General features: G+C 42.4%; 1 protein-coding gene across 6 annotated transcripts; it reads right to left on the bottom strand.

Annotated features, from left to right (window-relative positions):
• Positions 1 to 1,196: 1,196 nt before the first annotated feature.
• CEP63 (centrosomal protein 63) lies at positions 1,197 to 23,817 on the bottom strand. Of its 6 annotated transcripts, none has more exons than XM_086754530.1 (15): positions 23,495 to 23,817; positions 22,061 to 22,196; positions 20,173 to 20,353; positions 18,098 to 18,193; positions 15,721 to 15,846; positions 14,755 to 14,868; positions 12,118 to 12,351; positions 11,713 to 11,858; positions 10,781 to 10,915; positions 10,046 to 10,160; positions 7,981 to 8,178; positions 7,440 to 7,526; positions 5,113 to 5,318; positions 4,243 to 4,549; positions 1,197 to 1,721 (listed from the first exon to the last, which is right to left on the bottom strand). In XM_086754530.1, the coding sequence occupies exons 2-15, from the start codon at positions 22,105 to 22,107 to the stop codon at positions 1,563 to 1,565; spliced, it is 2,151 nt and encodes a 716-aa protein (XP_086610656.1). In that variant the 5' UTR covers positions 22,108 to 22,196; positions 23,495 to 23,817; the 3' UTR covers positions 1,197 to 1,562. The 6 variants fall into 6 exon arrangements, with proteins under 6 accessions (XP_086610656.1, XP_086610655.1, XP_086610659.1 ...); XM_086754529.1 differs by having other exon boundaries at positions 23,680 to 23,817; XM_086754532.1 differs by lacking the exon at positions 1,197 to 1,721 and adding an exon at positions 2,723 to 2,803 and having other exon boundaries at positions 23,680 to 23,817.
• Between the last annotated feature and the right edge of the window lie 6 nt (positions 23,818 to 23,823).

Raw genomic sequence — 23,823 nt, 5'->3', positions numbered from 1 at the left:
TTAGCCATTCAGTTTTAGGCAAAATGCCCCATGATCAGCAAGTCCTTACTTGAGATCTGGATAGTTAAGGTGGATGTTCCAAAAATGCTTACCTGTGGACAGCTCTGAGCAGGAACTGAGGCCAACGCTGATTCTGTGCAAAACACATGACCAGTTTATCCCCAGTTGTGGGCACTTAAAACATCTCATTACAAAGGACTTCACAATGAGAATACAGAATGGGTTTAAAGGTTTTATCCTTGTTCAAAGAACTCCAGAAGAAAGCCAAAATAAAAGGACTTGTTAATTCAAATGTTTTTTAACTCTGGAATGCAGAATTGCTTGTCCAAGTGCAGTCCCATTTTACAGCATGACAAAGAGGCTGCAGTCTGCAGACAGGCATCACCTTTGCTGAACTCATCTGCCTAATCTGATAGTTAGTTTTTGCATCCATATGTTGCTTTTGACTTCCTGTTCCTTGACAGCCTTAAGCTGCTCCAGGACAAGGTGAAGGTGACGGAAAGGAACAGGAAACTTACAAAGATGAACAAAGGATGTCTCTGTCCCTAGGTTTGCCTGTACAGATTGCAAAGGCTCAGCCAAAAAAGAACCGCAGAGTGCCCCTGGAAGAACCACAAGTCTGTAGGAAACAGGTTCTATTCACTCATTAATAAATTACTTTCTTTGGGGAAGGACTGAATACATTCCTCAGAACAGGCCACAGATGTATTTTAATGCAGTAGCTCAACTTGACTGGACGGTGTCCGAGACTGTCTAGATCCAAAACACCTGACACCAGCTTACACAGCAGCTGCAATTATGTCTGCCATACAGATAAATCTCACTTGTTTGTGGGTTCTGCTCCCATACAATTTCATCTCCAGTTCCAACTACTCTGCTTTCTTTTACAAGAGCTGTGACCACAATGAGAATTCAGCCATTCATTCTTCAGCTATTTTGCAGTGCAAGGCAAGATAAAGATGCCAGATACTATACAAACAGTAAAGGGCAGAAGTTGCAAGAACCAGGAAATATTAAGAAATTTCAGTAAGGGAGAATTAACTGGAGAAAATACAGGTAGCCCAAAGGAAAGAGGAATTATATTCCTTATTCCTTTGGGAAGGAAAGGATGGAAAAGGGGTTCAAAGTTCCTGATGAGAAAGCAAGATAAGCCACAAGAGATTTACTCTGTATATTTGTACGAACAAGAAAAGAGGTGTTTTTCCATTTTGTTTTATTTCAATGCTTTTACATGTATAAAATATACTTAAAATACTTTACATTAAAATGAGCAAATGGTTTTCTTCTAAAGATTTTTGTGAGTGAGTGCACAAACACATACCTCTGACACAGCTTTCTGACCTACAGCAAACTGACTAAAGTGTTTGTGGTGTAATACCCTAAATCAGATCAAACACATTACAAAGGAGCTGCCTTTCCTCCAAATCCATCCTGCTGATGCAGCTCAAAGTGGGAGGTACAGCCTCTCACTCAAACTCCAATGGCAACTGGTTCATAGGCACCTCCCCAGTCGCAGTTTGGAACCATGTAAGTGAATCAGCATTCAAATTCAGTAAGAAACATTACTTCTGCTGTCCAAATTGTCTGACTATCTCTTCACTCTCTTTTTTCAGTTCCTCAATGTGAGCATCCAGGCACTCCAGGATGTGATTGGATCTCAGTTTTTCCTCTTCCAGGTATCTTGCAGCTATGGATCCAACTGAAGTTGTAGGCAGGGGGTACTAAAAGGAAACAAAGGGGTATCAGGCATTCTTTTGTTACGAGTTTCAGTCAGAAACATGACTGATCCACAAACCACCCAACTAAATACGCTTCTAAAGGGCTCTCGTATCATTTCTATCTTACTGGACAGACTAAGCCCTTCGCTCTCATGCTTGTATCATAGGTAACTGTCCCTCCCAACAGTCTCCAACCAACAGTGAAAGCCTCCCAAGCCTTTGCCAAAACTGAAGGGAGTAAAATCAGTACCTCAGCATACACAAATTCCTATTCCAGTAGTTCTGCTCTCTACGGCACTAGGGGACTAGAGTGGAAGAGAAACAAGGTCTCCATGTTGCTTACATCACTGTTGCACTTTAGAGGTGGGATGCTGGCCCCAGAGGTATCAATAGGAATTGACTGCTTACTTAGGGGAATTGGAGTTTCACTTCAATTACCAGACTTGCCAGTTCAAATAATGAGAGGGAAGGACATGCTATGTGCAATCATAGCATAACTCTAGAGAAGGTCACTATAAAATACCAAAGGTTTTGTCCTCAGTGTGTTAGTCCTCCCTCACGTTTAAGGTCTACATCTTGCTCCTTATCTTCATGAAAATCGCACACCTCAGAATGTGTGTTCCAGGGAAGGGAAAGAACTGCCAGACTGGACCAGCACTGGAGGTATCTCTGCTTTCTTTTATACATCTCCTCTGCTTCCCTGAAATAACAGATTCCTGCTACAATCTCACAGAGGAAGTACAGACCAAACTCCCATCACAGCTCACTGAACACCACTTCAGTTCAGGTAGCAATGGCCAATAAACTATACCCCAGATTTTTTTCTTTACAGTCAAGAACTATTCCTGCTACTCACATCACTCACCCACAAGTTCTTAACTTACAAAAATAACATTGTAAACTAGGCTTGATTTATGAGTTGATGAAAAGAAGCTTCCTGCACAGGGGCTGGCAGGTGAATTTTGAAGTTACTAAGGGGCTGCTTTCCATTACAGAAAACTTGCCTCAGTGTCTTGGCAAGAGAATGTAACTGGTTATTTCCAAATCTTGGAGTCTCACGTTTTTTTCTGGTCTTCTATGAACAGCTGGGAACAAAGGGAAGCAGAAAAAAAGGCTGCAGATAACAAGTAAATCTGTCCCATCCCACTGTTGTCTACTGATGAGAATTCTCCTCTCCTGATGTTAAAGGAACTGATTTAAAGACACTGGAGCCTGACCACGAGCAGGGGATCTCAGCCAGCACCAGGAGAAATACTTGCATTTCCTTAGAAACCTTATTTCTACCTTTCAGAACAAAAAGCAGCACATTCTCTTCTACTAAAAATCAAGCCCTAGAGCTTGTCTGACCCTGAAGTGGAACTGTTCGCACTTCAGTTCAAATCCTGCAGTATGAAGAGTTTCCATTTAGAGTATTACAGCTCCCTAAGCTCCCAACATTTGTTTTCTGGACATGCCCGCAAGCTACTTTAGACTTGAAACAATCAAGACCTATTCTTGGTAGTAAATCTCATCAAGATCTACAAATCTGACAAGCCTCTGCTTATCTGTGCCTTAGAGACTCTTCTCTGGGCTCCTCACAAAATAAAAATAGCCATTGTCACTGCTAACAACACAGAACCAGAGGAGAAAATACTCCAAAGACTGCTGGTGGCAACAAGTCTGCAACAAGGATCAGCACTCAGGATTCTCCCCTCCCTGGACCACTACAGCCCTGTCTGACTCAGAGTATAACAATTACTCTCACTGTCTCTCTTCCATTCCCCTCCCTGCTCCAATCAGTCTCAGTCTGGTCACTGCAGGGGGTACTGGGATATAAGGTCTTAAACACCAAAGTAAGAAGTGATTGAGTTCAAGTTTCCTGTATATTTCCAGCAGCTGAGCTGAGGTAAGAGGACAGAGAAAAGTGCCAACAACGCTTCCTACTAATAAAATGTGATCAGCAGCTGGGAAAAATAATAGCCTCCCCTTGTGCAGTGAAGCACTGATTTCAGGGTCTCCTATCTGCTAGCATAAGTGGCTTTAAGTTCAGTGTGCTGACTATTGCAGTCCCATTCAGAGAAGTCAAACTCACCCTCTGCATTACAGTGAACACAGATGTGCAGCACCAGCCTCCAGATTCACCCAGAAACCGTATGTTGAAATACTCAGCACTCTACATCCACTCTGACCCAAGCCAAAAGCTAAAGCAAAATTCTGATGTGACAGAAGCAGGTCACGGTACACACTGATGCACAGCACCAGGACAGAGAGAACCATGAGCTTCTGGAATCAGCTTATCAGTTAAAACCAAACACAAAATCCTTCTCCAGAGAGTTCTAAAGAATAACCACATGGTTCCCATTGTCCAAGTATTAACCATCCAGCAGTGTTTTTTCCTCCCTGTTTAACACTGATGTATGCCTGAAGAATCATATACACCATGCAGCCAGACCATACATTCAAAAATCTGGCTCCTTTTGCCAGATGAGAATCCAGCTACATCCTCAGCTGTTGAAGAGCAACCAGCTTTTGTACAACTGCTTACCAAAGGCACAGATTCTCTCTGACCATTTAAGATGGACTGCTCAGATGCTTCATCTGCAAAATCTTTGTTTCCATCCAGCACGTGGAGCAAAGAATCCGTTCCCAGCACGGCATCCAAAGGAAGTGACTCCATGCAGTTCTTCCTGCTGGTCTGGGTGGGCAGCTCACCCATCTCAGGGGTCACAGTTCCTGTTTCAGCAGCCCCGCCTCTCTGGGGCTTCCCTTGATGATGCTGAACAGTCCCACCAGGCTTGTGATATATTCTCTCTCCTTGTTCATCACGCTTATGCTGTGCTTCCCGAGTTGTCCTGGAAGGCATGTTTGAACACATAACTTTGACAATTTGCCTCTTAGCAGCTGAACTTTAGGAAAAACTTGCACGGAGATAACAATTAACACACTGGTTACTAATAGCCTGGCAATCCAAATTAGCTCGTTTCCATAGGACTTACGGATGCACATCTGGTCTCCAGGGGATTCTCTCTCACTTTCCTGCTATTGTAGATACCAAAAACTAGTCTGCACATTTTGTACTGCAAAAGAAAGGAGCACAGCCACCCAGATCAAATGTAATCCCTTCACTGAAAAGAGCACACACTGCTTCTCAATCAAAGAAAAGACAACGGCAGTCAAAAGACAGTCAAATACTAGCTGACTTTGTGGAACACAAACCAGCTGAAACTAAAAGCTACTGCACTACTTAAAGCACAAAGGCAGATTCCAAAACAGTCCTTGGTGTTGTCCTATCCATACTATGTGCTGGAGATAGATACTACACATAAAGCATGTATTTAAAAACCCACACATCCCCATGCCTTCTGTTCTCCTTAAGAATAAGGAAGCAGCATCCTTGGGGTCATGCAACACTCACCTGTACTGCACATCCCTGGCCTCAGGCTCCTCGTCCTGCATCTGCTGAGCAGTGCCCTCAGGTTCATCCTGGCAGACCTGCCGACTGAGCTCCAGTTTTGCTCTGGCCTCTGCTAGATCCTTCTGCAGTTGCTGGTTCTCAGATTTTAATTTATTTAGTTCAGCAGCATATTCTTCACTGAGTGCTCTTAGGGTGACATTTTTTCCCTAATAGACAGAGAAGGGCTGAAGTCAAAACTTCTCTTCTTCTGATTTGCTGGACACCATAGTCAAATCCAGAGCAAATGCCAGCACGTGATTCCTTAAGGCATATCCTGTAATCCCAATGTTGACTGGCAAAATTTTCAAGGCCTCCATAAGAGCAAATCAATTATATATGCCTTATTGTGTCTGCATCCAGACAAGCTGTGCTAATCTGCCTAAGAAAGGAAGTCTCTCTCACCACTGGATGCTTTTAAAACAGGAAAATATAGACCAAGTTTAGATGTATCTGCCTCTAGCCTTGGGATAACAAGAAGGACTATATGACTTCCAGGTTCTCCTCCAGCTGTATATTCTAGGATTCCTTCACTTATCTCAGCTAAGATGCAAGCCTCAGCCAAAGCTGGGAACACTCAGGTGGCACCCTAGTAAATGGTCTCAGCCTGAGCAACTCTCCAGGTATGAGAGTAGCTGGCTTTGCCAGATACTTCCCATGGGTGTGAAGAAACACATAGTCCGGTGGCTTAGCTGTTGATGAGAAGTAACCACACTTAGTGAGAAACTACCTTCCATGTGATCTACCAGTAAAGCTGTTTGCAAGAACACTTCTAGATCCTCTCACTCAAATTAGCAAAGGCCTATGGTAGTAATTACAAAAGGCTGCACATATACCTACCTGCCTGGCATGACCCATAGCCCCTTAGAAACTTTGACTGGTAGAAGCAAATTATTTTTTTCTTTTTGAAACTCTGAACAACTTGCTTCTCCCCATCTTCTCCTTACTAGGCCCGGTGGATATCATTTCCATTGTTTCTACACCTGTGACATTCCCACTTTCTTTCTGAGAATTCTATTAAATTCAGATGCTTGATTAATTCTCATCACTGCTGTATCCAAGGACCCTCCAAATGTTTATTAGAAGAACCTGTCCATGATCAGTAGCTCCTGTGCAATGAGGCTGTAGGGCTTTTTTTTTAAAAAAAAAAAAAAAAACAACAAACCAAACCAAAAAACCAAACAAACAACAAAACAAAATAAAAAAACCCAAACCAACCAAATAAACAAACAAACAAAAAAACCAAAAAACCAACCAAACAAAAAAAACCCACAGCTTTCTTGCACTTTGCTATTAAGTTTTTGGTAAGTCAGGCAGGCAAAAGCTCACCAGGCACTTCAAGCAGAAAGTAATGGGCTTTAGGTTATTTCAGTTTCAAATCAGCCCTCCAGAAAACTTTGTTTTCTCTCCATCCCATCAGCCACAAGCTTCTCTTCAACACTTTCCCAAGAACTTGGCACATTTGACAATAATTCCAAACTAATATTAAGAGCTGAGTATTTCCTTCCCACAAATGCAACAGGATAAAAGCTCTGATGACATAGTCCCATTAGGTTTTCAGCTGCCTGAATCGAATCTTTGCCCACTCTGAGGCATCCCCTCTGGTTTAGGCAAGACAGAACTTGCTAACTAGCCAGATCTTCCTTCCTGCAGGCACTAAAATCAACCACTTTGGCAGGAATAATTCCTGCCAAGACTGCACTTCTTCCATGCAGGCTCCTCTTCTCCCCTCTGGACTCTCCCCTCAGCTGCTCTCACTGAACCTTTAGAGTCCCGCACTGGTCAGAGCCTACCACAACGCCCCTTCCCAGCGTATCACCCCACGGCGTCCAGTCCACATCCCCAGGCTGCAACTTGTCTGCAGAGCACAAGGGACAGCCCTGCTGAATGACTCCTCACCAGGAGGGGAACATGCTCTCACCCCACAAATTGCAAGGACCAGAGCAGTTACAGCTCAAAGACAGGTCAAACGGACACCAGAGATTTGGAATCAGAGGTCTGAGGTAAACTGGCATAACATGGAAATGTAACAACATGTACTAAAAACCATGGGCCAGACGCCACAGAGTAGAAACTGAGATGACAGCTCTGTTTCTGCAGTTCTCCTCACTACTCTGGGACTGAACAAGACGCTCAGTATTTCTGGGTCTTATTTCCTCACAAATTGCTTGGGTTTTAAGTTCACTGAACTCTACCAAGCATTTTGAGAAGCCTGTCCAAAGAGCATTACTGTTCCCAGGTAAGGGACACACAACACTAGCCCCTTCCCATCCCTGTTCTCTAATGCATACCTCTAGCGTACTGCACCCTGTTTTTTCCAGCATCTTTGAGAGATGACAGTTTTCCAGCCTCAACGTTTCCAGCTGGACCAGAATCACCTGAGGAGACAGAGGCAAACAACAAGCTCAGAAAAAAAAGAACACAACACAACACATCCCCACAACAATCTACAGGCATTTTCCACCCTCACTTCAAGCACGAGTACAAAGCAAGGTTTGGGCCGTTAGTTCTGCAGGGACCCTATAGAGAAGAACACACAAATAATCCATACAGAGTCATTTACTTTAGTTTTTTTAAAATGTCATCGTCCAGGCCTAGTTAACACGAGTGATCTCAAAGAATTCTGCGGAACTGCCAGTTACAGGTTGGAAAATAAGAAGACAGATTCAGTGAACACTGTAAGTTAGAAGATTCAATGAGAAGACTCTCAAAGTCTTTGTTCAAAGGCTGAAGAGAGAAGGAAACTATTAACACAGCTAAAAACTAGGGTAGTATTCCGAGCCTTCAGATCCCATAAAGAGACAGCATAAGAGTCTTTTCCCTTTTTTTTACCCTGTGCTCCACTGCTTTCCTCTCTGCTCTTTCAATCTCTGTTCTCAGCCGTTGTTCTAGGTCTGATGTGGAATCACTTGCGGACGCAATTGTGATGTCCCGCTGGTGTAACTCTTGCGTCAACATGCAGATTTCCCTTTTCATCCCTTCTAGCTCACTGCTGTGAGTTTTTTCAGCTTGAGAGAGTTGCTCTTTCAGCTGGAGAAGATACGCACACACCACCCACGAGCTTTTAAAAGATGTTTAAGCAAAAAAGCAAAAGTATTGCACATGGTAAGATGAATTCTAAGTACTGGAAAACCAAAAGCTCTTTGTAACAAGCCCTCTGTGCATGCTTTTCCTTCTTGATTGAAAACCACCTCATCCCAATGATTTTCCACACCATAAACTGCCAACTGGGACAAGACATAAGTTAAACGCTGAGGAGTACTCGAGAAGACCCATAATTGATCAAATCACAATCTCTTTAGCTCACCACTCTACCTCCATGGCTAACAACAGATACCCAAAGATTTACAGTTACTGAGCAAGCACAGTAACACTTTCATAACATAACCTTGCAATTTGCCACTCCATCTTCCTGAGGCAGAGATCTTTAAATAGTTCTAGCCAGACCTTTCTTACATGAATTTGTCCTAAGTCTTCTGAATCAATATTAGCTTGTAGCAACTAAAGCTACCCATGGCAAACTTCCACAAGCTAGCTATGCACAGGGTAAAAATATACCTCTTTGTTTTCATAACTCCATTTGATGACTACTAGTCCCTGCATTAGGAGAGAATAATCATTCCCTATTTATTTTGCACATGACAGGCATGATTTTATTTTTAGTATGTTCAATCTCATTTATCTCTTTTCCAGTTTGGTAAGTCCTATTCCATTCAGCTGTTCCTTGTATGAAAAACACTCCACCTTTTTGGTCATCTTTTTCCATACCTTATCTTGTTTTATTCAACCCTTTTTGAGATGGCAGACCTGAATTGCATATAATATTCTGGTAGGTACACCATATATTTTACTCAGTGACATAACAGAACAACAACATAGCATAATTTCTTCTCTAGTATTCCATTCCATTAGCCAGAAATATTAGCCACCCAAACCTCCAGGATTTTTCTGAGAATTACAAGCGTTTTAGAAAATTGAACCAGATGATCTCTGCCTAGCCATGTAAATACTACACATATGGTGATTTATTTCCATGTCACCTCAATGCCTCCCACGTATATAAAATAGAAACAACCATAATAAATCTCTCTTTCCTCCCCAGCAGCTTGCAGGAGATTCATTTATTGTGTGGCTGTTTAAATGTGTAACCAAGCACGCATCTCCAGCAAGATCTGCACCTCCGTACATTATACTGAATAAAGGATGAAAGATTTCCACAGAAGTGAGGGTTTTCTCTCAAGTCCAATAAGGTTTCTACTCTGACCATGCACCGGTGAAAGCTCTCACACTAACTGACCTAGACCATTATTAAAAGTCAGGACTTTTGGAGAGCTTGCCTCCCTTGGGTGCACAGAGCACTGGGGTGAGCTCTTCGTGGCAGACGAGCTGCTCCATTTCTTCCAGCCCCTGAGTTCACATCTAGATATCAAGCCTGAAATAAAGTCCCTTATTCACATACGGACTTGAACACTTTTGAAGCATCGTTTCAAGTGTGATAGGACATATTACAGCAAAACTCATTCCCTCCTTGTTCTCCATCCTGTTGGGAGCCTGTATTAGGCTTCCAAGCCTTAATTTCTTTGCATATTTGCCCCTCCAGCATTAATTCAAGTATCTCCACACTGCAGAGAAGTACTGTGAGATGCAGAGGCAGGCCTAAGGGATGTTCACAAAGTAAACTGCACAGCCATGCACAGAAACCTGCAAACCTATCCTCTCAACTCCTTCTTTGTCAGATCTGCTCCTTACCCTTCAGCATATCGCTGCCTCCACAACACTCCTGGCCTTTGATCCTATTTGGAGCCTTGCTAACTGTGCACTGCAGTCTCTGCTGAGGCACAGGAAGGGCTGACTCCACAAGTGCCTTTCCCACTCTCCAGGAACAAAGCAACATTACCTTTTTAATCTCTGCCTTTGACTCACTATGATGTTCTTCCATTGACTGCAGCTCTTTGATATTCTTATCCAGCTCTTCGCTCAGCTGTACACACCTTGCATTTGAAGACACCAGGCTGGGTGCAAAATGTAAAACTACAGATTAGAATACTCAAAAGAGGAGGACACGGTCAGAGAAACTTTGATCTTCCAAGCAGTCTCCTATGTCCGTCATAACAGAAACTGGACTCTTAACCTAGAAGGTCCTTACCAATCCTTTGGTTTTGTTTACCAAAATAATTTCAAAAGAGATCAGGAAGCTGATCTAACAGATAATAGCTTGGTTACTTTACCATTCTATGATTACAAACTTCCCATGCAAACATTAGTCTGAAAACCACAAAGTCAGAGAGGAAAGCTTGTTTACAATTCTTATTTCACAGTAAGGTCTAGATCTGGTTCTCACCAGCTGACTAACAAAGACTCCTTAACCTATTACCAGTGAAGGTGCTAAGCCTAAGCAAGCTAAAACATTGAAAACACCCACAGTGTGCAGTGAAAAGCAGCCAACCAATTAGCAAAACAGTCTCACTATTAAACTCCAAAATGAATAGCAGTTGATTTCTTCAGCCCTTTGATACTTAAATAAGTCTACAAAAATCAGTGGGACTGGTTAACTTGATGAATATAATATGTTAGGTATTGTATTATTATACAAGTTTCATTGCACATCCAGGGGAAGCAAGCAGTCGGCTACCTGTTCTCAAGATGAGTCACTTCTGACTGTAAGTGCTGTTCCTTCTTCTGGGCAACATCCAGCTGCAGTAGTATATGCTCCAGCTCCAGCCCCGGAGAAGACAATTGTTTCTCTTGCAAGCGTTTCTCCAAGGCCCTAAGAGAAACATGAACTTTAATCTCAGCACATGAACATCATATCTGAGTTCACTAATACAGGGAACATAACTACCATTTTCCTGGAATTGTCTGAAAAATACAACACTAGGTGACACTTGTGTGCACTGTGAATAAGCAAATACACCAGCTGGATGACATCCTCCTGCTTGAGTTCAGGCACACTAAAAAAAGACTACATCTTGTTTTGATGATGACCTCCCTGATCCAGACAGACTCCTTGCCATTACCAGACATCTAGCTTGCAAGAAAGTGTGGCTGCTAGGTAACATACACCAAAACCTTTTCAAACAGCCATCAGAACTCTACAGCTTTTGCATCTTGCCAGTGCAGAAGGGGAAGGCCAAGATGATTTTGTTACATATGTAGTTACTTTACAAAGACCCTAATCTGACATCATTCCATCGGTGAGAACTTTTACCTACAGTAATAAGCATAGTCTCAAATCCTGAAAGGCCTCTAGGACTTGACGGAAAATGCCTGGAGGAAAAAAAAAATGAAAAGCTCAAAAGCCCTGTGCTGCCTCCAGAAACCCAGCTGAGTAGAAGTCTGACTCCTTCCACACTCTTCACCAGGTATCAGTTGATTTCAAAAGCAATGCAATTTGGCAAACGCTGCAAGGAAGCACAGCACTTGTGAGAAACTGCAGCACACTATTCTATCTATCAACCAATACAGATCCAGCTGTATGAAAATGCTTCAACCATCCTCAGTGGGAGAACCTGGAATACAGATCTGGATTCAAGAGCATTAGTACCAGTAAGGCACAGATGCTACCTGATGAGGAGTTCTTTTGTGCAAAGAGTTTCAGTCAGCCTGGCCAGCTCTTTCTGTAACTGTTTCTGGTGCAGCTTGGAGCTGTTGATGAAATCTTCCTGAGACTGCAAGGTGGCTTTAAGTTCCATCTTTTCATCCTGTAGCACCTGCACAAGAGGGAGAAGGAATGACTGTTGCAAGATGGACCAAATTAATTTGTTGTAAGGCAATCAGAGGTTGATCAGATTTTTAAGGAATCATTGAAAATACTGCAGAGCACCACACAGGTACAAACCCAGGTTGGAGGCCAATCAGGAACATTACAAAGGCTCTAGAAAGAGATAGGAGCTCTGAGATGAAGAGCCCTCCTGCTACTTCTCACAAGCACTGCTTTATATTCAGTTTCCTAACAGTTCCTCCACTGACCTCTAACATTTTCTTGGATTGCCTTAACTCTTCTTGAACTCTTTGCTGATCTTCCAGAATCATCCGATTGTTTTCAGTCAAGTCGTCCACTCTTATGTTAAGCCTTTCCATCTCCAACTCATTGGCACAGACAGCATCATTGGCCCTCTCCAGCTTGCTGGTTAAGTGCTGGATTTCCGATCGGCTAGCCAGCTCCACGGACTCCAGAGCCTGCTTCCGACTGGCAAGCTGAGTCTGCCAAGCGCAATTGGTTTGCATTAAAGCTAAATTATAGAAAACATAGTGTATCAAAACTACACTCAGAACAACTACTGATTTCTTTGTATTACAAGTCACATTGTCAAAGTAAGCAACACTACCTTTCAGGGAATTAAGGCAAGTATTGTTCCAGGGTTACACGATGAGTAAAACTTCCAAAGGCAAATAGAATTAAAAAAAAAAAAAAATAGGGGGCCCTCTGATTCCAAAAGGTGTTCAAAGAGAATCTGGGAAAAGAGGACCTCAAATCACTCAAGTTGTCTGAGCATGAACTGTCTAAGAACAAATCTGTCTACTATTTTTTGATCGTTAACATAAGGCTAGACTAGGAGAAACAGCAGCATATAAGAAGGCTTGCAAATACCATACACAAGCTAGAGATTACCCAATTGTGAATTCCACACCAGGACAGAAAGCAGCTCTTGGTGCACAATGGAAAAAAAACCACAACCACCAAACAGATCAAAAACTGAACTGGGTGTAACAGACAATTATGTTTTGCTTTATGCAGTAAATATCTGGTTCTAACAGCTTGTGAGAATGCTCACTTTGAATCTTTAATTGTTTTAATGGCAGACAAAAAAGTTATAAGGAACATATGACTAACAAACAATGCATACTCTATTATTTATAGGTACAATACCTTATTTCATAGCATTTATTTTCACGTAGCTAGCTGGTTAAATTTAACAAGCCACCTCTCATACAAGCTTCTAAGAATATTCACTTCATATATTCCCTTTTTGTATAGCACCTTGTAATTTTTTAAAAGCTGAAACAAAATATTTGAGTAGTCCTTTAGTCACAATTTCTGAGAAGCAATTCTTGCCAGCTTCAGAATCACCACATGCCTTCATTTATTGCCTAACACATAATGCTTCATAACTGAGACAACTATAGGAACAGTGCATTTGGAAGACTATGGTATAATTTTGATTACAGCCTTTTCATTATTTGAATAGTAATGACAGAAAAGGTAATCAGGAGGGGAAGGGGTTTAAAGTACAGCCCTTCTCCATGCACGTATCAGACTACCTGAATATTTATTTCTGCATTAAGAAAACATTTAAGCTATCTCTTATTTCCAGCCACAGAGCATGCAGGACAGCACAGAATTCCAAGTTTCACCTGCTGACTTTAAACACTGCAGGTGTTACGGGAGGGGGCTCACCACTGGATAAGAATGCCAAGCTTCCCTAAGCTGCACTGAAAGATATGAGAAGCCAGCTGAAAGAAGAGAACGGAGAAGTACTCCACGGTCACAGATCTCAGCTTGACTTTGTGCCAGAAAAACAACCAAGCATACAAAAAGCATAGAAACATCGAAGGCAAAAATTTAGCACTTTCCTGCTGGCCTTTTCAAAGAAACTGAGGATTCACGCAGTCTGTTCACAGTACCTGTGCACCTAAGTCATCTACAGCGCTTATGAAAAATCTCCCCAAATTCCTGTTTTTCTGCAGCACAGTAAGAAGAGTTCCTCTGCGCTCCAGTATACCAGCCTGCACTCCAAGGACACATCTGTTCTCAGACAATTGAGCTATCAGTGATACAAAGACAGCAGAGCAGCAAGACCTTCTGCTCAACGACTCTCTCTGCATTTGAAGATCTAGTGTCAGCCTCTCACAAAGCCCCTGTCAGAGCTAGCTTCAATTCTGTCATCACAAGCTTCCTCCTTGCAGGACCTTCCACTCAAGAGCAACTCAGGAGTCCATTAAGTATAAAGCCCCCAGCAAGAGCTTCTTATCAGTGTCTGCTGTGATTGTGTCAGTGTGACTTCACAGCTGTACTCTAGGTCAATTCATCTTGCTCTGCTGCAGCACCACTAACTCACTGAACGATTAGCTTTTCAGGAACAGCAGCCCCACTACTTGTTGCCTTTAATAGACTTCAGAAATGGGGGGTGGGGGCTAAAAACTGCTGTTACTTCAGTACTTTGCAGAAGTATCTGTCATAGAGGAAGACTATTTTCCATCGTGCTCTGAGCTGGACCCACAGGGTATGTATTTAGCTACTGGCAGGTACACGGCTTTGAACTAGACATAATGTAACAGCTATTTTAAAGTGTCATATGCTGTGGTCTCTTACTCCTAGGGAAAGCTTCATCCTACTATCTTCTCTACTAATTGGAGGGGTGGAGGGGTGGCAGAGAGCTGCACGAGGTTTATCTAACCTCTGTTGACAGACTCCAGATCTTTTTTCCATACGGCACTTATACAAGTAAACCTTATTCCAGAGGGACATTAAAAGTCATTTCAATGGCAACCTAAACTGGATTCAAGCCTGAGAGATTTCATTAATTATCTCCCTCTTTCCCTCTCCCTCCTCTCCCACCTGCTGCCACAAACAAAACAAAAACTTCCAACACATATTAATTGTACCTGAATGAGCTCAGATTGCTCAGCCAAGGCCTTCCTCTGTGCTTCCAGCGATGCCACCTGCTGCTGGTAAAGCAAGCACTGCTTCTCCCAGTCAAGTGATTTTTGACGAAACTCCTGCAAGGACAGCAGGGGTGGCTTGGAGCAGTACGTCCATGCAGTTGACAAGAAGGCCCCCTTCTAGTTCATATCCATGTTTGCCTTCTCTCTCTACCATATCCTCACGCACCTTTCCCCACAGCAGGGGAACCATTAGCCAGTCATTTGATGCACCAACCCAGCAGTATAAAACTCCTCACATACTGTGCTTGCTGTATTTCTTTCCCTCCTGAGTTAAAACGTCAGTGTCAATTATTGCTGTTTACAAATGTTAAGTGCTAACAGATTCATGGCTAGTTTCATGGATTTGCTGTCAGAGGTTTAACAATTCAGACAGTCTTTAATTTCCAAAACATGCTGCTATTGAAATCACTAAGATGGCAAGTATGAACTACAGAATTTTAATGCTAATCTCTGCTCCAGAAATTGGACACATCTTCAGGGTACAGCAGAAGAAAATTGAATGTGGTTGAGCTCAGCATAGTCGAAAGACTAAAAGACGAGACAGGGTTGAGAAGAAGTTTGACATGTAGTTCTCGCCTCCTCAAAGAAGTGAGATGACACTGTCACCACACTGGAATTAATTCCATTCACAAAATTAATTACCTTTCCAGCACCTTCTTCCTTTTATTTATTTTAAGAATAAGAACACTGGCATAGTTTACCCTCTGTACTCGGAGGCCCCAGTGCAGGAAACTGCCTTTATTACACAAGCAGTTGAGAAGAGCTACACCTGGAGAGTAGATGGAGAGTACTTTTAGAGCAGGATTCAGAGTCCACTTCCTAGCTGACTACTCAGTCACCAGCACAGCCCAGAAAGTCAGCTCATACATACAAACTCTCATTAGCACTTGTTTTTTCTCTAGATACCTCCAGCTTCCTGGTCAGTCGGCTCACTTCAAACTGGTCCTCCCCTTGTCTCTTGTTAGCTTCCTCTCTAGTTTCTCTTAGCTGTTTCCTCCGCAGCTTCTCATAGCTTCTTTTCAGCCTGGACAACTGCAAGGAATACAGGGAAAGAGACAACTTTGTTCAAGGCCTCAAGGCAAGAATTAAACAGCACTTTGAAAGAAGGCAGACAAAATGGCTTCACACAAACAATTCCCCTAATCAAGGCCACACAGCTTGCAAGTGAAGACTTCTGTTTGTATAATGAGCCTATTATACCAACACGATTGCTAAATATGCCGAGTTGTAAAAGAGTAGCAAGATGCCACTGAAGTCATGACATCAGCAGCTCTAATTAAACCTCTCTCTTACCACTATTAAAACATGACTAAAATATTGATAAGATGGAGGTTTACATATAGCTGTTAATGCAGCAAGAGCACAGGATCCCTCTCTCTACAGGTGGCTCCCAGTCACAGGCAGTGACAGGCAGTGCTTGTGGTTGATGTCCTCATACAGAGGGGCGCATCACACCACACAAGGGGTGGGGGGTAGTTCTACATAGAAGTACAATTTCTTATGTGATTAAAATACACTTGTGAAGCTCAGGTGGGAATGGAACTCTTCTGCTTAGTGGGAGGAGGAAGATTTGAGAATTGCCATTATACATAATATCAACATTACTTCATCTGTCATTTTCTGCTTAGATACACTGTGTATTTCACAATGAGTGGAGAATGCCAACAGAAAATATCACTCCTACGCCTACTGCTAGAATGTTAAAGTCATATCAGAAGCAGGAATGAGGAAAAAACTCTTGACATTTAAACGACCCTCTGTGCAAATAATCACTTGCAACTTGCACAGAATTTTCCATCTGATGAGCACCCCCCAACTCAACTATTAAATAAAAAGTTTCCAAACAGCCACATGAATTTGAGAAGTCATCATTCTTATTTTACTGATGGAGAAAGCTAAGCTCATGGATGAACAGAAGGACCATGAGAGGAAAAAACATCTGAACCAAGACCTCATCCACTGGTCACAAAAGGTTCTGCAGAGCCCTGAGTCAGCAAGTCCCTAGGCCCATTCAAGGGGAATGGACAGACATGTAGGCTCAGAGTTAATATACAAACATCTTTTGCCAAACACATCAGGAGATTACAGGTCCATTCCTTCAACAACCTCAGTGAACTAGACACTGTACCTGTAATTTTACGGGTAATGGTAGTAAACTGAGACAGAAAGAATTTTCCCAAACAGTAGTAAGAACAGAAGACTGAGAAATACTGGAGCTTAATGTCATCTACACTAATACTGTGTGGGTAAAATACCAACATATTGCAATTTTGGCCACAACACACACACTGTATTTTAGCCTTAGCAATGTAGGCAGATCTGGCAATGCATCTCAGCTTTGCTTTGCAGCTTTATCCACAATTCCAGTGGGAACATCTAGTGAATGAAGACTAGTCATATTGAATAGTAAGGTGTTTTAAATGCGGACAGATGCCTTCTGCTGTTAAAGCAGAGACTACGACATTAAATTAACTTATGGCTTACAGTGAGCATGAACTAAGCCCTACCCTCCAGAGAAAACAAGTCAATGCTCTACTAGCTGTTCATGCCATTTAACTCACTGCTTCTGACAAGCAAGTGGAGACAGGCAAAGAGTTAAGGCATAAACATGGAATGTTGTTATACCACTTGCAGGACACTCCACGTGTACCACCTTGCAGTGAGTAAGAAGCTTTTTGAGATGAAAGCTCTGGAATTATTGTCAAAAAAATTATTTTCTAAGTATACTTAGCTTTTATTAAGTGTATTAAGATTAATATGCCTTGGTAGCACAAAATCCTTACTAACTAAATCAGTCAATGGAGACAAAAAGAAGACAAGACTACATACCATTTTAATCTCTTGACCTCATATGACCAAGGCCAGTTACACCACCACTCTTTTTGAATTCCACGAAATGCTGAAGGAGGAAACTGCTCCCGCCTGTACCCATGGCAACTTCAGAACCACCACTATGGTGACTAGGCTGGGTGAACACAGGAAATTTTTGCAGTAAACTTCTGCAGATGCCTAATGAAAGTTGCAACAATACGTCTACTACACACTTCTACTCCCAATAGTTTCCTGTTTGTCACCAAGTTCCTCCAAAGTGCAAACACTGGGCCTAATGAAGTATAAAAATATTACTTACTCAATGCTCTTTTTTGTAGAAACATAATCATCAAAAGAACGGGAAGTTTTAAAATCATGGCATTTAAACAAAAGCAATGACATGAGGTATTTAACCTATCATACTATATATCAACTGGAAACTAAAAACCAATCTTCTCTTCTTGCAACTCACCTCTTCTTGAAATTTCTTCAGCTGTTGTTCGTATGTTCCAGCCAGGTCCTGTTTGGCTTTCTCTACATCTTCTACCTGGTGACGCAACATGCCAACCTGAATGAAGAGTTTAAAAGCAAATAAATAAAACAATAGAAGTGGACTTCATTGTCAGTAGGTACTAGGATTAGTTTTAATTTCAGAAATATACATTATAGTCAGAGTTGTAAATTACTATTAAAAGATCCTAATTCTGTTAACAAATGTATGTTTCAATGGGGTCACTCACTACAAATCAGACTAAGTCTATGTCTAAAATTTTGGCAGGCTGGGGCCAAAACAGTTTCTGTTCTGGCCTCCTGTTTTCAGCCAATTTCTGACTTTCATTTTTTGGGACAAAACTGACAGTTTTCCCTTGTGTGAAAAGACTATTTTTATCTGTCATTTTCATCAAATTCTTCATAAACATGCATTATGATTTCTAGCTATCTAACAAGAGAAAAGATGGCCACGTCATTATCTTTACACACTCACGTGAAGCAGAGATTCCAAATAATACACAGAGATGAGGGGAACAAAGAAACAAATGGGGCCTTAAAACTCATGGGGAAGACTTCCCTTACATTGATTCAAATACTCCTGTGTCTCATTTTTGTCTTCCCCCACCCCCCCATCTTTTTCCCATCCACAACCCAAAGTGACCACCTTTCTAACTGCAGATCAAAAGGACAGCAAGCCAACAAATTAAAATTAAAAGAAATCACCACAGAAAATTCATATGAGTAAACCAAAAGCATGAATATACTTCAGTAGTGAATTTAACTGTAGTTTACAGCTCAGTTTTGAAATCAGTGTTCACTTTTGGTGGTAAGAAACATTTCAAAAACATCTTGAGAAAACACAATTGATAACAATAACGATAACCTATATGATAAAAATCACCATTCTGACAAATGAAAATCCTGTGGTATGACTTCAGATTTAATAAATCTGTAGCAAATATATTTATTCCAAAACTTGCCATGTGGACCAGTAGAAACACCTGACCACGTTAACAAGAAACTACAGAGTTCTTAACTCACTCTTGCTGAGGCCTGTCACTTTATTTTACTAGATTCCATACCAAATTACTAAAAGCTACAGCAGTACTTGGGTAATTTTGAGGATGTAAGAACAGTTGTAGTATAGTTGTACAGGCACCAAAAAACCCAACTGCTTGTGCAGTTATCAGCCGGCTTTCGACCCAAGAAGTCAAAGAAACTTCCTCAGAAAGCTGCCAAAACACAATTTGTAGTGAAGAGTCTGCTGAAAGACAGGACACAGCAGCTATGAATATAAGGACAAATTCTGAACAACTTCAGAAAAAGTCAATGTGGCTAGGTCTTAACACACAGCCACCCAGACTCCTGCTGGTTTCCTCTGACCCAAAAAAGATAGATCAACTCATTTGCACAAGAGAAAGTTTGTGGTTCACATACTATGAAAAAACTTCACTTACTGATGTGCCTCCACCAATACAGAAATTTGGTGCACTTTTCCTAGGTATTTATTTAAAGGCTGCAAAACCTGAGCTGCATAAAATAGCCTTTGGAGAATCTCCCAGCAATATCTTGGTGCAGTTACACCACTAAATGTTCTTTCTGACAATGACTGCACATTGCTGGGCTGTCGATTAGTGCTGTATCCAGATTCAGCATATCTGGGTTCTCTCTAGAAAATCTGACAATTCAGTCTGTGGACTTCCACCAGCTCTTAGGGAATTGATCACTTGACTTTGACTGAATCATGAATCAGATATCCTGTTCCAACAGACTCCTTTGTAAATTCTATTCCTGATTTCCAATCATGAGACAGGCTCCTGTTTTGGTTAGCACAGCTATTTGCTAACGTTAATCCCTTGCTTTGGCTTAACATTTACACCTTTAAAAAAAGTTATCAAAATTGATGCATTGATGCACACGTGATGAAGCAACACCCAAAACACATGTCCAAGCAAAGCTAAACTCTGAATTTCAGGTTCAGTCTTCATATTGTCTTCCAACAGGTAAAACATACAGGTCAATACTGATCAGGAAACTGTGAACCTGAGGTGGTACCTCTTTAGATTTTTCCTGCAGAGCAGCCTTGACAGCGGAAAGTTCCTGCTCTCGAACACGCAGGCAAGCTTCCAAAGCCTGTGTCTGTCCTTCCCATTCAGATTTCTTGTGAGCCACCATAATGTCTATCTGCTTCATCAGCTCCTGCAGCTCAGCCTCACAGGAAGTCAAGAACCCACCACTGGAAGGGAAAGAACTTGAAGTTGCAAAGCAGGCGCCACCCAATGCAGGTACAGTGTCTCATACGAACAAACTCAGCAGAACAAACTGACTTGCATCAAGGGACCAACTCTGCACATGCAGTGCTTTGAGCTCTATGCAAATTAGCTTGCAGAGAAATATACTTCATACTTGCGTGTTCATCCCATTCTGTAATGCAATAGCTCACAAGTGGTACGCTCATATCACTAGGCAGAGACCTAAATTTGGCAACGACCAGTGAAGAATACTTGTGAAATCCCAGTGAGAAAAAGTGACCTACACACTTGTAGGGGGTTTGTCTTCTCTTCAGAGAACCATTACAAGCACTTATCCCTTTGTCTTGGTACTATGCATTATCTAAATAAACCGCAGCACGTTTTATCCATATTTTGTATCTGCCTTAATTGCTCTCTAGGCAGAGGCATTTTATGCCAAGTTCCAGTCACCAGAGAAATCTTACAGCCAAGCTATCAGCTCCTGAAAACAGAAGTTTATCACAAATGCAGACAAACTCCTAAGTAAAGGGAGTTGGGTGACAACATGATAATGAAGAATAAAACATTCGCAATCCTTTGGGGAGAGTGTGCTCCCTAGCGACACTGCAATTTCTAATTTGGTGCAGTAATTATTGAAGCCAATTCAACTAACTCCTGTAAAACTTCACAAGCTGCTAAGCCAGGAACAATATCAAGGCTTGCAACATACAGCCCAAGAGGGCAGTGAACTCCACAATCTTTACCCCTTTAATTTGCCTGTCAAACAGGAAGCACTGAAAAGAAATGGAAATCAATAGGTTAAGGGATTGAAATTTCTCTGTTCCCCCAGAGCATATGCACACTTCACAACTTGGCAGCTTTTCTATAGGGAAAGAAATATTTCTTAAAGAAGCCAAAATCAGTTAAATTTGAAGTTCACTCTGTCCTGCAAGTTAACCAAAAATTAGCAGCTATTATGCAGAGCAAGAACATTTCCTTCACAGCATCTGCTAATATAAAGCTAAGTCTAAACTCGACTTCTGCAACTAGTTATCTGTAGAAGACATGGTATCAGTAAACTTGAGTCACATTCTCAAAGATTACTATGAAAATGGCATCAGTGACTTTTGCTTCATGTTTGTTTAACACATAAACCACTTTTTTTCCATTATCGGCACTACAGTCTCTCTCTGGGATCCAAAAGTCTAGATACTTTCACCTAAGACAGAGCATTAAGGATTCTTTGGAGAGGAACGGGACTCTGCAGTTTCAATACGAGCAGGAAATGACCAGATGTTTTCAATAAAAACAAATAACAAAGTCATGTCTCATTAACCTTGCAAGGCTGTAACAAAAAAAAAAAAAAAATATTATTCACACCCTGAATGTTAGAAGGTAAGAAGGGTTTACAACAACAACAACAACAACAAAAGGTAAGGTTTTCAGGAAGATGTAAAATTAAAATTCTAACAATTAAGACAATAATATCTGACAGGGGATTACTGGAAAGCCAGCTCATCCAGAGACTGCTTCTCCATCAGCTGAAGGGCACTGCACACTGTATTTGTCCACCAGCACGGGCTAGTGAACAAACTCCAAAGCCCTTACTTGAGCAACAGAATCTTTGATACCGGAGGACTTGATTCTGAATAAGAGGGAAGGTTAGCACTTAAACTATTTTGAATGACTGGTGCATACTGTTGCATACATACCTCCCCTGCCCAGTTCTTTTCATTCCTTGCAGCAAGGCCTCCATCATCCAATCCTGGCAGATTTAGCAGCTAGGAAAGTACACAAAAGCAGCAGCCATGGATGGCAACGCACGAACAGAGTTACTTCTCCATCCAACTGTAGAACAAGCAAAAGAAGTTTAAACAATTACAATCTGCACACAACTGCAGGTGAGGAAAACAGTGGTCACATACAGAAAAAACATATTTTACTGAGGAAATAAAAAATTCCTATCCCTATTCTGACAGCGTTTTGTCTCTCTTTGGTCCTGTCTATGCTTAACAAAATTCAGTCACTACGCATCTTTGTTGTACTGCTGACAGCCGAGCTGCTGAGGAGAGCAGATGAGCACATCCCCAGAGCTGCTGATAGCACTCCAAGAGAGATCTCCAGGTGGCAACAGCGGACATTAGCCTGTAGCAGCTCTTCTGTTTCATTCTAATCACATCCATAGAAAACCAATTTTCAGTGGGTAGCAGGGAGATTTCATTGTCCACCACAGAGAACATCTGCTAAAATTCAAAAAGAAAATCCAGAGAGCAATCCAGGCTCTTTATCAGCAGCTCCTTACATGAGAGGTTGGGATCAGCTCAACACTGAAAGCTCTAGTGCCGTGAAGAGCCAGACAGCATCCACACCTGCTTCTGTTAGGCTTTAAGCAGGGTCCCCAGGGTAAGACACTTGAATCTGCCAGCTTTGCGTACTTGCCAACTTACTCAGGCTTAGGAGAGGAGCCTTAAAATCAAACACCTCCAGCCATATTGATGCCACATCAGGTCTGCTGACTCAGTATCATGTTTGCAACCTATCAAGCTTGCAACTCGTGATGTGCAAGCTACAGGCAACTAACAAGTAAAGATCCATAGGGATATCACAAGAGGAAACAATGTCTGCCATTAACTACAGCTGAAACAAGGAGAGCTAGCATGTCACTTGTGAAATTAAAGAAAACTGAAGTATTTGAAAAAAAATTTAAAAGATAAAACATTTTAAAATTAACAGAGCTTAGCATGCCAACTCAAGAAAGAATCATAGCAGTGAAGTTAAGTGGACGAAATTTGATGCAGGACTTATGAATACTGCCTGTAAGAAAAGACTAGGATTATTCTGCGTTTAAAAAACACAATAGGATGCAATTTTAAAGAGTTGCTGGATGCAAGTTCACAATGAACAGAAAAGCAGGACCCACGTTGCAGCAAGCACTTCCCAGAAGTGCCAACGCAGAGGAGCTCACCCTGCCAGCCGCGGGCAATGCCACCTCCGGGTGCCCTAAGGCCAGGCAGGGGCCCGGCGGGGCCGACCCCGGCCCAGCTGCTGCTTTGCCGGGCCAAGAAATGACCCGGGACAGCATCCCGCCAGCAGCGCTCGCTGTAAAGCCCCCCGGCCTCTCCAGAGCAGCCCCCCGGACCACGCACCCTCACCCTACTGTGGTTTAACGCCCTCTCAGCGGGACCCTCGCCGGTAAACGGCCGCTCCCGATGTTTACACACAGCCCCCTCGAAGGGGAGCGTTTCGGCCCTCAGGCCCAGGCGCTGCCCGGGGCCCCTCCAGCCCCACTCCCCCGGGAGAAGCCCCCGGCCGCCTCACTCCCGGGGCCGACCTGCGCTCCAGACGCCCTGCGCCGGCCTAGCCCGGCCCGGTCGCTGACTGCGGGCTGGACACCGCCACGAAATGCGACGGTTGGCGACCGTTACCAACAGCCCAGTCGTACCCCTGCCGCTGCCAACCGCCCGACCGAGCAACG

This window comes from Chlamydotis macqueenii, chromosome 9, assembly GCF_036417535.1.
Source record: "Chlamydotis macqueenii isolate bChlMac1 chromosome 9, bChlMac1.mat, whole genome shotgun sequence".
Taxonomy (NCBI): Eukaryota; Metazoa; Chordata; class Aves; order Otidiformes; family Otididae; genus Chlamydotis; species Chlamydotis macqueenii.
This window is presented reverse-complemented; position numbering and strand designations above follow the sequence as displayed.

Coding starts and splice junctions, on each gene's coding strand:
- CEP63 (XM_086754530.1), bottom strand. CDS start 22,107: ATGATGGAGGCCTTGCTGCAAGGAATGAAAAGAACTGGGCAGGGGAG. Junction 10,916..11,712: donor ACAAAAGAACTCCTCATCAG/GTAGCATCTGTG, acceptor TGTTTCTCTTAG/GGCCTTGGAGAAACGCTTGC. Junction 1,722..4,242: donor AGAGAGAATCTGTGCCTTTG/GTAAGCAGTTGT, acceptor GTTTCCTTTTAG/TACCCCCTGCCTACAACTTC.